At 36.8% G+C, this 15,170-nt stretch overlaps 1 protein-coding gene across 2 annotated transcripts in view; it reads right to left on the minus strand.

The window, feature by feature from the left end:
* Nucleotides 1–1,328: 1,328 nt before the first annotated feature.
* The window catches only part of rgmd (RGM domain family, member D), a 59,877-nt gene continuing 46,035 nt past the window's right edge, over nt 1,329–15,170 (minus strand). For both annotated transcript variants that reach the window (XM_022669800.2, XM_049465773.1), the window contains 4 exons: nt 9,471–9,517; nt 8,621–8,781; nt 4,300–4,811; nt 1,329–2,943 (listed from right to left, as the gene is read on the minus strand). In XM_022669800.2, the coding sequence (XP_022525521.1) occupies nt 2,239–2,943; nt 4,300–4,811; nt 8,621–8,781; nt 9,471–9,517 (1,425 nt within the window). In that variant the 3' untranslated portion in view covers nt 1,329–2,238. The remainder of the gene's footprint in view (nt 2,944–4,299; nt 4,812–8,620; nt 8,782–9,470; nt 9,518–15,170) is intronic.

Below are 15,170 nucleotides of genomic sequence, written 5' to 3' on the forward strand. Positions count from 1 at the left end.
CACTGATTTTGGATAACTTTATGCCACTCCTGGTGCAATATATATTTATATTCTTATTACACACAGAGTGATCTATTTTAAGCATTTATTTATTTTATTGTTGATGATTTAAAAAATCTGTCTCAGAAAATTTGAATATTATAGAAGACCAAATGGTACTTTTGACAGTGTGGGAAGTGTCAGGTCCTGCTGGAAAATGATTTAGGCTAATTGTATTAGTTTCTAAACCTATACCGGGGTGTCTACTTTCTCTGTAAGTTTTAAAAAAGTATATAAATGCATATATCAACATCACACACACACATATATATATATATATATATATATATATATATATATATTTCATCAGCAGATGAATATATCACTGTACACCCATGCCACTTGATCAGAGAATCATGTAACTCACAGTCTGACATAATTTATTTAACAATAAATGTTCCCCATTGCCATTTTTCATTTGACTTAAGCAATATTTTAAGGTTTCCACCCCATCATAGCATAAACATTTTTTTGATATTTGATGGATAAAAAACAGCTTTATTCTGGTTGGACCGTCTAAGAAACAAAATAAGTTTTTTTAGAACAAAGAACAAATTCTCCCAGGCTCCCCGAAGAACCTTTTTAGGATTAAGAAAGCTCTCTGTTCAGAATGTATAATTTTCAGACAGGTGAATGTAAATAAATTGCTGCATGATATTCTCTATTTATTTTATATTGTTTTGTTCATCAGTCAATCCTGCATTATATCTGATTGGTTTAAGTTGCTTTTCCTTTTACACTAAGTTTATCATGGAAAAACATGACTAATGCAGTGTGTTTTGTACCTTTATCATACCTTGTCCAGTAGAAATGACAGCTCTAATGAGAAATTCCAAGCACAGAGACCATATTGATGCATTCCTAAATGTGAAAGAACCTCGGGTTTCTCCTATTATGCCTCTCCCTTGCCCTTATTTTCACTCTCAAAGGACAACATGTGAATTAAGGGAATCTCCCCTTGGCAACTGTTCCAGATGTTTAAACTTTTTTTTATTGTCCCCACAGTGGTTTGTGGTATACCTAATCATTTATGTATTTATTTACTCATTACCTGCTTGGGTAGGTAAACAACCATCTGTCTCCTGATTTGATTTCCCATGATTCATTTGCAGTAACAATTATTGTCCTTGGGCAAGGGCCAGAGGTGATTATGTCAGACAGTCTCAAATGCGTCGAAAAAAACGTAAACTTGGGAGCACAGTACAGCAGGCCATCAAGCCACATTATTTATACATAAGGCAACAAACCTACACATAAAAACTTCAGAAGAAGGCAGTAAAACAGCAAGATAGGTCGCAATATTTTGTTTTAATTAGGAAAAGAAGAGGGGTTACATATTAGTTACTTCTTACACAGTTTACAAAAATCTAAGTAAAACAGCTGCAAAACATGTCACATTTAAAATCATCTATACACAGAAGAATGTACACATTATACAACACATATATACACTCTTTCAATATATTATTATATAAAGAATTTGTTTCTTAACCTTAAACATTAATGCTGTAAGCAGAGCAGCTTGAAGAATTAGTGTTTTTTTTTTTTTTCATACAATACCTGTAGCTTTCTTTACGGAAATTCTGAACCCAGATCCAGACGTATGGATAGGTAGTATTTTCGATCAGTTGTTGGATCCCATTACATTAACTTTTCATTTGCTTTAAAAGGGTGGAGTGTAAGTGCCAAGTTTGATGTAGGAAGAATGAAACACTGTCTGTACATACCAGTCCATGACAGGGTAGTGTCCATGTCCATACTTCATTAACATTTAATCTCCCTGCAGTCTGATATTAGTGTGTATCATTTTGAAAGTTAAAATAGTATGTGTATTAAAAAGACACTGTCCTGCCAACTTGATAATGACGTTCAAGAACCTATTCTGATTAGCTGCCCTTAGCATTTGCAGACCGTAACGTACCCTTCAGATATATCTGTATTATTATATTGCAACACAATTCCACTCTGGAAAGATCACACATATAGTGTTAAGTGGCAATACAGATCACAGCCTTGTGAGTTCATATTTTTTGCTCTTGCAGTCTCTCGGGGTTCGATGGGGTTGTTCAAGCATAAAAAAATTGTTTGAATGCTTCTTCTAAAACTCAAACCATCCATAACAATTTAGAAAAAAAAAACAACAGAAGATCAAGTCTTGCAATCCAACCTTTCAAGCTCATGCCAGATAATCTGGTCACTTCAGCAAAAGAGAAACACCAAGATCAGAGCAACAAAAAGGGATGACGAAGCTGTGGTGGCTCCATTATAAATGTGTGGAGTCCGTGGTGAGCTTTGCTTGAGAGTGCTGGGTGGAAGTGCCTTCAGATCCTCCAAGGCCCCGTACGCAGCCATGGAGAACTCCAGATCTCCTGTGGTGAGGATGTCAAAGACGCAAGACTGGAAGTAAACGTCCTCCACCTGCAGAGTCTCTCTACACTTGGTGGTGGCACGTTCTAGCATATCTTTTTGAGCGGATAAACCTGGTTTCAGTTCTCCTCCACCACCATCCTCTTCCTCCGGTTCGTACCAGGAACCCAGGAGTCGCGGCGGACGCAGACCATGCTGTCGAGTGAGCACATGGGCCTTGATTACTTCACTGCGGGGACAGCCATGCAGGCACAGCTGCAATCCACCATTCTCCTCCGCCAGCTCTTCCGGGATGCGGATGGCGAAGGTTAGGTAGCGTCCCACCTGCCGCACAATGATTGACGCACCAAGGTAGCGGGCCTGGATCATCACCTGCCGTCCACCAGTGCTCCTGCTACCATCCTCCACGATATACAGGCTGCCACCCTTCCCGCCACTGCGTGTGCCATCCTGAAAGGCTGATGGCAAGTCCTCTGTGGTGGCCTGGTACACCTTTTGTTCAGTGCAGTCGTGGTACGATTTGAATATGACCGTTATCTGTGGACAAGACAAATGGGACTGGTGAGTAACAGTGAAAGCAGTCAATCACGTTTTTACACTTTGAACCCCAGGCTTAATATTCATTAACTGTCCTTAAGACTTAACTTCAGTAACCGTTGTGAAGATTACACAAGAAGTTATGTAATTGTACAAGACATTTAAATAATAAAATCACCAATCTAATGACTGCATTCAGCTACTTTAACTTTCACCCAAGCAAAATGATACTGATACCCAGCAATGCATTAACATCTAATAGAAAGCTTCCCCTGAAGAGCAAAGACAGTTGTTAAAAAAAAATGAGCAGGTATCGTAATACTTTAGTCCAAATAGTCCATATTTGTCTACAAATCAAAGCTTGACTTTGTGGTGTGAAGTACCATCTCACACCACAGTGTGGCAGCAGGAGAACAGAAAACAGCACACATGACAGGAGAATAACAGTATCTAACAACAAACTGGCAACTAACAAGAATTTTTATTCTCTTCAAGGCAGATACTACTTTTTTCCCCATTTTTCATCATATAAGGATTATCAGAAATGAATGTCAATAGAGAAACATAAATAAATAAAAATGTACATCATTCTGGACTGCTGTGTAACTATGGCTACTGATAGAACATTTCCAAATTACTGTCATCTACAGACACTTCATATCTTTGATATGTCATATTGAGATCAGTGACCTAAGGCACTTTCTCAAAAGTTTCTCCAAAAAAAACAAAAAAAAAAAAAACAAAAAAAAAACAAACCTGTAACAATCCTTGCAAAAGTACCAACTGTCCAACTGTATCAAACCATAACTGACTGCATTTGTGTAATTTCTTATAAATGCTTTCAATACAAAATACATTTACATAGGTCTGACTAGGAGCTTTAACATTTGGGAGAAACAAAGCAATACTTTTTATTAATTTCCAATTTTTTGTTTTTACTTTTGTAGAATAGCACCCTCCTGTGTCGTCTAAGCACCATTAATGAAATTATTTTACAGTGGAACGTGAAAACGATAACTGAGGTTTAAATGTGTTTTACTGAGGAACTGAGAGCAGCACATTCTACATAGTAAGATCATATCAGATTGGTATTGACCAATACTCAGTATTAATGTACTGTGACCAAAAAAGAAACAGATAGAAAGAAAGCCCTGTTCTGCTGACCTCATGAACTGACAGTTAAGGTAAAGTAAAAAATAATCTGCATGAACTCCACACCTGTCTAGTTGCAAGTGTTATTTTCTTAGACAGAAAGAAATGCTTGAGAAAGAAATGTTTCATTTATGTGAATTTTTTAAATAAAACTGATTGCGTCTATATATTTATTTATTTTTAAACTATGTACTGATTGCTTACCTTATTTGTCGCTGTTGCACTTGATCCTTCCACAACCGGTACATTTGTGACCTGTACTGACAGGTAGCGATTATGAATGAGGGGCCAAGCGCCCTCAACTCTGCATGTTTGGAACTCATCTCTGAATGTCCGCAAATGGGGATCCCCAAATAATCCACAGTGGCCATATTTCTTCTGCTGTGCCGCAGGGCCAGAGGCAAGAGCTCGGCTCTCGTAGTCACAAACGTCCACAACGGCTGGCCTGGAAGTGCTGGGGGCTTTGGCCGAAGACGTGGGGCCGTCGCTGGAGCAGTTGTGCTGGGCAAAGAGCTCCTTAATGCGGAACACAGCAGAGTGGTAGACCAGGTCTCCTCTGCAGCCTCGGGCTGTACGTCTGGTGCACAGGGAATAGGCTCTCAAGGCAATGCAATGGTCCACGTCTGTGAGGACCTCTTCCTGAAGGCCACCGGATGGAGAGAAAGAGGCCACATACTCTGCATTACACCTCTGGATCCGACATGTCTGACAGTACACTATGAGGAACAGAGAAAGAGGGTAAAGTTAAGTTGGCCAAAATCACAAGTGATGAATAGAAATGTTCTAACCATATCTAAAAGATAAATACCCATTTTTATACACAACACAACATACAAGTAACAAAGTGTATAACTAGTTATAGAAGAGTGAAGTGGTGAGGAAGAGAGAACCAATGTGGCCTAGGACCTTCAGTAAAAGTATGACAAATATTACAATGTGTGCTGTACAGTGACTGTAGATCACTAGCAAAACAGATTACACTTTAACTGCTTTCTATTTACAGTAGGATGGTCTAGCTTGTAGTTCATACTTTTGCAAACTTGGTTAAATCAGCTGTGCATAATGGACAAATACAGTATTCTCCAGCCTTAAACATGCAGGGATTCTCCATTACCTGTTTTGAGTATGTTTCAGGCCTAACAAGTCATGGGTTGTTCAAAACTGAAATAAAGCATGTTTGCACATTATAGCAACTTATAGCAAATATGAATGTAGTGTGCAGGGCCCTATAAATACTGCTTCATTAACCTAAAGTGAACTTAAAGTATGCACTCTAATTCTATATTATCTATGAAAATACAAATGAGACAACATTAGACATCTACTTACTAGCCCAGGAAAAAGAATGTGATTAGGAGATCCATAGTCAGTAACGGTGGTATGGTTTCAATTAAAGTTTAGAGCAATCTGACACTGGGTTTGGCTGATGTCAGCAAAAAAATCATGATCAGACAGAATAAACCCAATCAAAGTCAAGCTATACTGGGTCATCTCTAGTTTTGAACTCATTTCTCATAACAAAACAGGGTGTAACTGGAGAAGAAGTGTGGTGGGCAGCAATGAAAAAATGCATATTTTCATTTATTTTTTTAGGTTATACAGGGCTATGAATTTCAGTTTTCATTAGGTGTTTAATATGTGTTATAGTTATCTTCAGTATGCAAAAAAGCAATACTTAGATTAACTAAACACCTCTCTCTAGCATTTTAGTACCTGTGAATCTACGCAATAATCTATTATTGTGACAGATTTTCATATTTTAAAATGTGTGCATTAGATTAAAATGCACTAAACTGCAAACAAGACATGCATTATCATTTGTGGTAAAAGATAAACTGAAACATTTTTTAGGCTTACGTAGGGCTTGCTTTTTATACCCAATATATGTTTTAAACAAACAAACATCAGTATGAAGTTAACAAATATCAATACCACTGAGCAGCACACTTATCATACCAATAACAAGGTATCACATAATTTAAAGACAAAATAAAACCATCAGACCACAAACATGACCTCTGAAGTACGCATTCTCCAAACCAGAAATAAAACCAACAGTTCAAGCTGTACTTCACTAATTGTCCTTTAATGGCAAAGGAAATCCAAAAGTAATGGACATAATTAGCCTCTGCTTCTGGGAGGGAGCAATCAACTGATTGCACAGCAGCTCATTAAAACTGTAATAATAATAAAAAACAACCCTGTAGCAACACATAATGCAAAGAACATGTGGTAACATACAATGCAAATAAAATGCACAAGTAGTTTCAGACCTTAAAGACTGATATGCAAACACTAGCCCACACTTCACACAGTGGTATATGTTTAGTGCACTTTAAGGAAATGTGCAGCTGATCAGTTTATCTACAGTAAAAAAAAAGAAAAATTCAGCTAACATCAGAAAAGATGAAAATAGTGTGATTAGCAAGCTATTATTTTATATCTGAACTCTTGTATACCTAAAACGTGAGTGGAAGCATTTTATTTATGAATGTTATCACCATAAAGGAATGATTTAGCTGAAAAACCTAATTTCCTAATCCTATGTTAAACATATGAGGTATGCTTTAGTTTTGCACAGACATGAGGTAGGGCTAATGTGGCCAACAAGTATTATGTGGTAAGATGTCATCAATTAGCATCAAACAAACTGCATGCTTAAATCAACACGGGCATTATATATTTTATAAGCTATCCATAAAAACAAGCTTAAATATAGTTGCTACTACAGTTCTAGCTTTGCAAAGTATATTTGTTTATTTGATGTGTAAAACTGAAGCTTAATTGTACAACCCAAAAGTATACTTCAGACACCAAACACGTACATTAATGTAAAGACATTAACTATGTAAAATGCTTCCTGAAGTTCCAGTGACAATATTTTGATATTGTTAGAGATGTCCTTACTGTCTTGTGGTCTGGTCTTGGCCTAAACTTGCTAGGACAACCTGACATCGTTGGTTGTTGGATGTTTTAAACATTTACAGCAGAAGAGAAACAAACCCATATGCATCTACAAACGTTTTATTGAAGGCCACAGAAAGCTTTATGACTCTCAATATACAATACCACCACCAACAACAAATAAAAGCAAACCAAACTAACCTATAGGTTTATATAAGACAGGCTCCTCCAAAATCCCTTCAAACCACGTTAAAATCATCTATAGACATGATGCACATAATTATAATTTTACAGATTTTAAGTTGTAAAACTTTATGAATATGAACTTATTTTCTTTGCATTATTTTAGGTCTGGAAGCTCTGCATCTTTGTTATTTCAGGCATTTCTCTCGTTTCTCTCTCTTTTTTTTAACAAATAAATGCTCTAAATGACAATATTTATATTTGGACGTTGGGAGAAATGTTGTATGTAGTTTATGGAATAAAACAACAATGTTTTTACCCAAACATATACCTATTTATAAGCAAATCAGAGATACTGATTCAGTAACTGAAGTGGTCTTAATTTTTCACGAGCTGTATATAGCTAATATGTATCCATGCATATGTTTTAAACAAACAGTAGGAGAATGGGAGAAATAACTTCAAGACCAAGTCCTTTTCCCACACTTTTTTTGTCACACGGTTGTTGTTCTTTTAAATTTACACTTAAGTTAAAAACACTGGCTTTATTTATCTAATCTCCATTATTCTAGTACCGTTATATTGTCTGTCTTATTTTTATACCAGTTAAACCACTGTTTAATGAGAAGTTTATTATTGTTTTGTTGATTACCGTAATAATGCATTCGCAACGCACACTGGCGTATATATGCGCACACATAACTCAAATAAACATTGACACGACTAGTAGAAAGTAACTTGCCTGGAAAACATGCCTAAATTTGTTTAACACGCGTTTCGTCTACCAAAAAGTTCGCTTTTAGTTTTTAAAGCAAATGAACTTCAAAATAATAGGGGAAAAACAAACTGTGGTGTGGTCCGTGCCTTAGCTAGGTTAGCTAACGCTGGCTAGTTTGGCTGTTTTCAAACTTGTATTAAGTCGGTAAAACACAAACAACTTCGTTATTCGTGGAGTAAAACCAGATTAGGTACTTTCACAGCAATAACACGAGTAAGTTCACATGCAATTCACGACTTTAAGAAGACATTAAGCTCTAAATTCGGGACCGTAACAGAAAATCTCTGCGCACAACTCGCGCTTAGCTTAGCATAAGCTTTCATAGCATAGCACAGCATAGCATGCCTGTGTTTGGTGGCTAGTCTTTCTAACTGCAGCGCTTTCTGGTAGAGTCAATTGGCGCAAACGCGCATTACACAGCTTTTGTGGATTCTAAAATAATCCCAAACTGATGAAAAACTGTAAAGACAGACACACAGACAAACACAGTTTCTCAAACTCTGAGTTTGTATCTGACTGTGTTCCCCAAAATATGTGTTTAAAACTCGCGCTGGCATGGCAGAGCTCCTGGTTGACCCGCCGCAGAGCTGTAAGCAGCGCTCCGCCACGGATCTACCAGCAGCTCTCCGTACCAATGCGAAAATGAACACCATGCCTCACCTGGTCGGAACAGCAGGCACAGGGAAAGCATCACCAGGCAAATCCAGTTCCAAAGCTGCAGCTTAGCCAGGTTGAAAGGTCCGCTTCTCCCCATGCCAATCCATTCAGTTAGAATGGGGCGCTCCGGCTCCTGCTCCTGCTGCTGCTCTCCGACGCTGAAGCTGCGAGAAGCCACACAAACTTTTTCATCTCTCCTCCTGAAGCACAGGCCCTCCAACAGCTCTAAAGAAAGACCCTCACGGGTGGAGCCTCGAGTTTGCCAGCCCCCTTTTTGGAGGATGACAAGCAGTGATTAGTAGCCCCTTTACTGAAGCCAGTAAAGAAGAATGAGGACATACTGACTAATAAACAGAGATGGGAAGAGTAACTAGTTACAATAATTCATTAATAGAATATATAGCTACCTTATATATATATATATATGTGTGTGTGTGTGTGTGTATGATGGGCCTATATTACTAATTTCTTATGTTTAATTTTATGTTTTATGTTTTATTTTATTTAGTTATGTTTTATTAATAAAACAGTTTTCTTAATAAACGTTATAATTATATAATTAATTAAATTAATTATAATTAATTAAATTAATTATATAATTATAATTAATAATATATTTAACTTAAATTGTGAGGGCATGTATGTCTTTCAACACTATAGTTTCTTACTCTAATAACTACAGTATGTACACTACGTAAATACAGCAAAAAGGAACTAACCACAGAGTACTTACAAAGAAGTTGTGATGCTGTTCAGTGCTGTCCATTGTTTTTTTACAGATTAAGAGACATTTATCAAAATAAATATTTTGTTAAAGTTCATTATTTACATACAAAAAGCTAAGTTTTCTTACCTGTTTAATAAGAGATTACTTGCATCCATTTGGAGTGGACAGATATTCTGAAAGAAAGAATCCATCCAGATTAATCAATCCATCAAATATATTTGACATTTATGGCACTTGGCAGAAGCTCTGTCATGATTCCAGAGTGACATATGATTTATGAATGCTAATATATATGCTGCCTTTAATTTATGAATTTTTCTAACAGCATGTTGACATGACAGGATCATATTTCTGGTGTTTTTTGGCAGGTGATCGTTGTCTTCAAGGCTTAGCTTTAGCAGACATGCCTATGTCGTAGCCACTGTGTCGCTTAATGTCATTTGCAACTGCTAATCAATGGGTGTTTTTATTGATTGAAACGTTAGCTTTTTCGACCTAACTATGTCTTTATTCATTTAATACTTAACATTTTGTTTGTAAACCATTTGGGACTTGTTGCTAAGGGCAGTTTCGCAAACTTTCTCACAACAATAAGTGCATTAGTGTTGTCTGTGGCAGAATTAATTATGTGGTTGCTCTAGTTCAGGAGAGCTGGCTGCTCCAAAAAAGTCATTCCTCTCTCAGGCCCGTAAGGGTATTGATACTACAGAGGCATCATTCAGATTCAGACCAGTGAAGCAAACATTTTCATTCACTCAGGTGGACGGATGGGTGAGCCTCTTACAAGCACCTCCTGCCAGCAGACGGACGAACGAGGGTGATGGGTGGAGAAAAGGTCCTTTCTTTCCCCAGAGCTTGGGACCATATTACATTGCATGATCCAGTGAATATACATATTGGGGGTTTGGTGTGGTGGTTTTGGAGGGGGGATGTCAATTACTGAGATGAATCAGGTAAAAAAGGAAAAAAGAAGAAAGGGAAAAAAGAAAGGAAGAGGAAAAGAAAGAATAGGTCAGTGCATTTCTCCTGACACTGACTCACTTGTTCTTTATACAATAGGCGAATGATGTCAGGCTGGTAAAATTAGCCCTTCACTTCACGGCAAGTATGAATGCCAGACCAATGAGAGGGCAAAAGAGCCAGAGAATTAGAGTCAGCTAGAGGAATAGAAAGACTACATTTATGGTTGGTAAAAGTAAAGAAGACAGCAGGGTAAGACCATTGGCTACCAGCCTAGAATGTCATCTCTTGAGTGAACGTATAAAATAAAATAAAAAAATGAAAAGGGGCTGAAGTGGGATCAGCTAGTATCGGCAAAGAACAGCTGAACATGACAAGGCTGACCAACTGTCCAAGGTTTTACTCATGCCTTAAATGGCAGTGTGAAACGGAAGGAATGAGAGGAGGAAAGAAAGAACAAGAGTAGGAAAGAGAGAGAGAGAGACAGAGAAATGAGAGAGAAATGAGAGTGTGTGAGAGAGAGAGAGAGAGAGAGAGAGAGAGAGGAGGAAGAAGTATTGGGTTTCCACTGACTGTATGTCTGGGCAGCTGCATATGGTCCTCATTATGGCGCTCACACGGCGGGCGCAGATCCACACTGTGCGGCTTGTTTTTGTTATTAGGGCCATCACACTGCGGTATGGAGGCAGCCAGGCAGCCAGGCACACAGGTTTGGTCTACTGGCTGCACTGCAAGGGCCTTAAAGCAATACTCAAGCTTTTTTCAGCCTGATCTCCTTGTGCAGCATTCACTCCACATTCAGGCGTTACCACATTCAGTCATATTGACACGTTTTCCTGCATGAACTTACAAAATAAAAGAAACCCTTTCGACTCAGTGCACATTTGTAGTAGAATATAGTGGCCAAATAATTCAGTGTTTTACGTCACAGTTCGTCCTGTTCTTTTCTAAGTACAGAGGGGTTGTTGCCAGTGGTAATCGACTGTATAATGCTGATGCAACAGATAAGTTAAAAAACAGATCACACAGCAAATGTGTCAATGTATTTTTAAAATAGTAGTTAACACTGCAATTTTGTTGTGTATATTCATTTAGTTTGTTTAAATATTGTTAGAATATATTATTAGTGTCTGACAAAATCCTCCAATTTTAAAGGAGGAAATAAAAACCTTTCTTAACTCTCAATAGAAGTCAATTTAAAGACATTTTGGAATATTTCTATTGGTTCAATTATCATGATGTTTTTACACAATATAAAGAACTTCTCAACAGAAACAACACAGCTTTGGAAAAACAATTAAGAGACCACTTCAGTTTCTGAATCAGTTTTTAGCTGATTTTGCTATTTATAGGTATTTGTTTGAGTAAAATTAACATTGTTGTTTTATTCTATAAACTACAGACAATACTTATCCCAAATTCCAAATATAAATAGTGTCATTTAGAGCATTTGTTTGCAGAAAATGAGAAATGGCTGAAATAACAAAAAAGATGCAGAGCAGCTTTCAGAACTCAAATAATGCAAAGAAAACAAGTTCATATTCATTAAGTATTGAGAGTTCAGAAATCAATATTTGGTGGAATAACTCTGGTTTCTAATCACAGTTTTCATGCATCTTGGCATGTTCTCCGATACCAGTCTTACACACTGCTTGTGGATAACATATGGTGGTCTATTTTATCCCAGAGCTGTATATAAAAAATTTAATTGTGTGGTAAAACATAGTTTTGCAGAACAATGATCTGGCAACTGTCCTTACATTGTGTCAGAAATTATGATGAATTGACTATTAGAAATGCTTTAAAAATTGTATAAAATCGTATTATATTGACATTTGTTGAAAATAAAGTTGTTGTTTTTTTCCTTCCTTTTGTATAGTTGCCATTTAGATATACAATGTCCATGCTTAGTTTTGTAATCAAACAGACTCTCCTGTATTGAACTCATCACAATTTGCTTCATATTTAGCTCCAGGTTAGCCATATAAAGCAGGGTATCTAGTATGAAATAAACCCTGCTGCTCACCCTTAGCTGGATTTTCATGTTATGTTCTAGCACCCAAACAGAGCTGGAGGTTCTTAATGGTAATGAGAAAATTCAGCTGTTACCATGTTGGCAGGTTTCTTTTTTCTGTTACTTTATTAATTAAGTTCTCTAAATGATTTTGTATTGGCTTTTTGGCATTCATTTATATCACTTAATATGTTCATTTTCAAGAAAACTCCAACGTTCATGCAATGCATATAGTAAACGCTTTTTCTGTTTTGTAAGGTTACACACAGCAAAGCCCTGTTGTACTGTTTTCCTCATTAGAAACTCCTCGATCCTGTTTGTTACTATAGCAAACTACGTTTTTACATCTGTAAAATGTAGCTCTCTGTTTAATTATCTTTTACCTGCATGGTCTTATCTTAGCTATTATAGCTATAACTATAGCTAAAACTCACTATAGCAATGTCTTTGCTTGCTGGCTGACAACGTTAACTATCAAATTAAACTATGTCCACACTTTTAGACACTATGTAAAAATAAGGAAATAAACACTGCTATGTGCTACAGCTTCATCTCCTTTCAGCCATTAAACCAAACTTAACTGGCTGAGTGGCTCTAAAGTATAGCTCGGGGATTTGCGGAGATTGGGTGTTCAGGGCAATTATCATCGCAGATAACAGAGACAGAAGTGTGAGGGTCTATAAGAGGCTGCTCCTGATAGCATCTCTGCTGAAGAATCCCACTTAGCCGCTTTGATTGATGGCCGACCAGGCTCTTGGGGGTAGGCGAGGTACGGGAAGTGGGGCCTTTTGGGGGCAGTTCAAGTAGCTCTTTTAATCTCTGACAGTGACAATTTGTTATTTTCTGATTAGCATGCTTATGCAAGCATAGCACACAGAGACTTCATAATGCTAAGAAAGGGTTGTAGTCTTGAAACTTCGCCTCAAAAAAACAAGCTTGGCTGCAAAATGTTCATATATTTAAAGTTTTTTTTTATATATAATTAAAGGTGTATGACCTGCTTTTTATTACCCACTTTGTATGTATTTGTCATAAATAGAACAATCAGGATTTGACTTTTGCTTTTCTTATTTTATTGTATTATTTTTCTCTAGACTCATTATTTGCTTCTTTTCGGTTGAGGAGATGCTGTTGAAGAGCTAAAGAACTATCTTTAGTTTGATCAGTGCTTTAAAAAAACACAAGTACACAGGTAACCTTAGACTCGGGGTCATGAGGTCTTGGTTGCTTTGATAGAAGAAACAGAAAGGGGGAGGCAGTTTGGTTGCAAAGCCTGTGATCTCTTTACACTGGACAAGAAACTAAGCTGACTGAAACCATTGCATACCTGCTCTAGTCTCAATGGACTGAACTGGGCCGAAATTTCAATGTTGGATTTAAGATAATTGTAGATTTTAGAAAGAGTCTAAAGTAGAAATGTATGATAATTCAGTGCAGTTCTGGCTGTCTAATAATGTTCTGAGAATCATTGTTTTTACATTTTTGGAATTTACCTATCTACCTATCACAAGCCATCAAACCAAGCTGAACTTCTTAAATTTGTGCACCAAGAGTGGCATAAAGTTATACAAAAACAGTGAGTAAGACTGGTGGAGGAGAAAATGCCAAGATGCATGAAAATTGTGATTAAAACCAGAGTTATTCCACCAAATACTGATTTCTAAACTCTTAAAACTTTATGAATATGATTTTTTTTTTTTGCATTATTTGAGGTCTGAAAGCTCTGCATCTTTTTTGTTATTTCAGCCATTTCTCATTTTCTGCAAATAAATGCTCTAAATGAAAAAAAAAATGGAATTTGAAAGAAATGTTGTCTGTAGTTTATAAAATAAAACAACAATGTTCTTTTTACTCAAACATATACCTATAAACAGCAAAATCAGAGAAACTGATTCAGAAACTGTAGTGGTCTTTTAACTTTTTCAAAAAATTTCCAAACAGTGTCAAAAGGTCTCTTTTTTTGTGCAACCTTTTTCAAGAATTATGTAGCTATATTACAACCCACAGGTTCCTTTGTTAATATACATGCTATGTCTAATTATGGACAGCTTTTTTAATTGCCTTTAAATGAATTAATAAAACATTTGAGAAGAAAATTCAGAATATACTGTTTGATGAACAGCCCTACTATGACCATAAATACCAATTTAGTACAACATTATCGAATAAAATAGGATCATTTAAATCACAAATAATTTTTCAATTATAATAAATACATTTTGTATTTAGCCATCAGACCCCTGTCTTACCAACATCAAAAACTCTACTGGTATTTTTTTTGCTATACTTTTTTCTTTTAACTTCTTCAGTTTCTCTCAGCGAACCGTACGGGCAGCGAAGGCAGAGCAGCCCGAGGAAGAGAAGCAGTGCAAATTCTCCTAAATACCCTCTCTCCCACTCAAACACCTGCTCTGGATCTCATTTCAAACCCCTCAGCTGTTGCAGGGCAGTGTGTGGGAGCGCACAATGGCCAAATAAATCCCCGGAATCAAATGGGACTCCACTCTCAGCCTCTTTTTTTTAAGTTCAGAAATTCAGGCATGGGAACACAATGCACCCTCTTTCCTTGATACAGTCTGTAAAAGTACCTTTACTGGACATTCACTTTTGATTTCTGTGAGTAATTAAGTACCGTCTGCACTTGTGGTTCATTTGTAGGGTGCTGAAGTTTTTTTCTGTAAGAATTTTCTTATAGCAAATTGAATGCTTATTTTCTGATCTTTACAAAGTCTGTTATATGTGTGTCAGAAATAACAAGAACATTTAGATTACAACAAAAAAGAGCATCTCCAAGGGTTCATGCAATGGTTCTACCAACTAAAAAATAAACTAAAAGCATGGTTAAAGGTTTC

This window comes from Astyanax mexicanus, chromosome 16 (genome assembly GCF_023375975.1).
Source record: "Astyanax mexicanus isolate ESR-SI-001 chromosome 16, AstMex3_surface, whole genome shotgun sequence".
Taxonomy (NCBI): Eukaryota; Metazoa; Chordata; class Actinopteri; order Characiformes; family Acestrorhamphidae; genus Astyanax; species Astyanax mexicanus.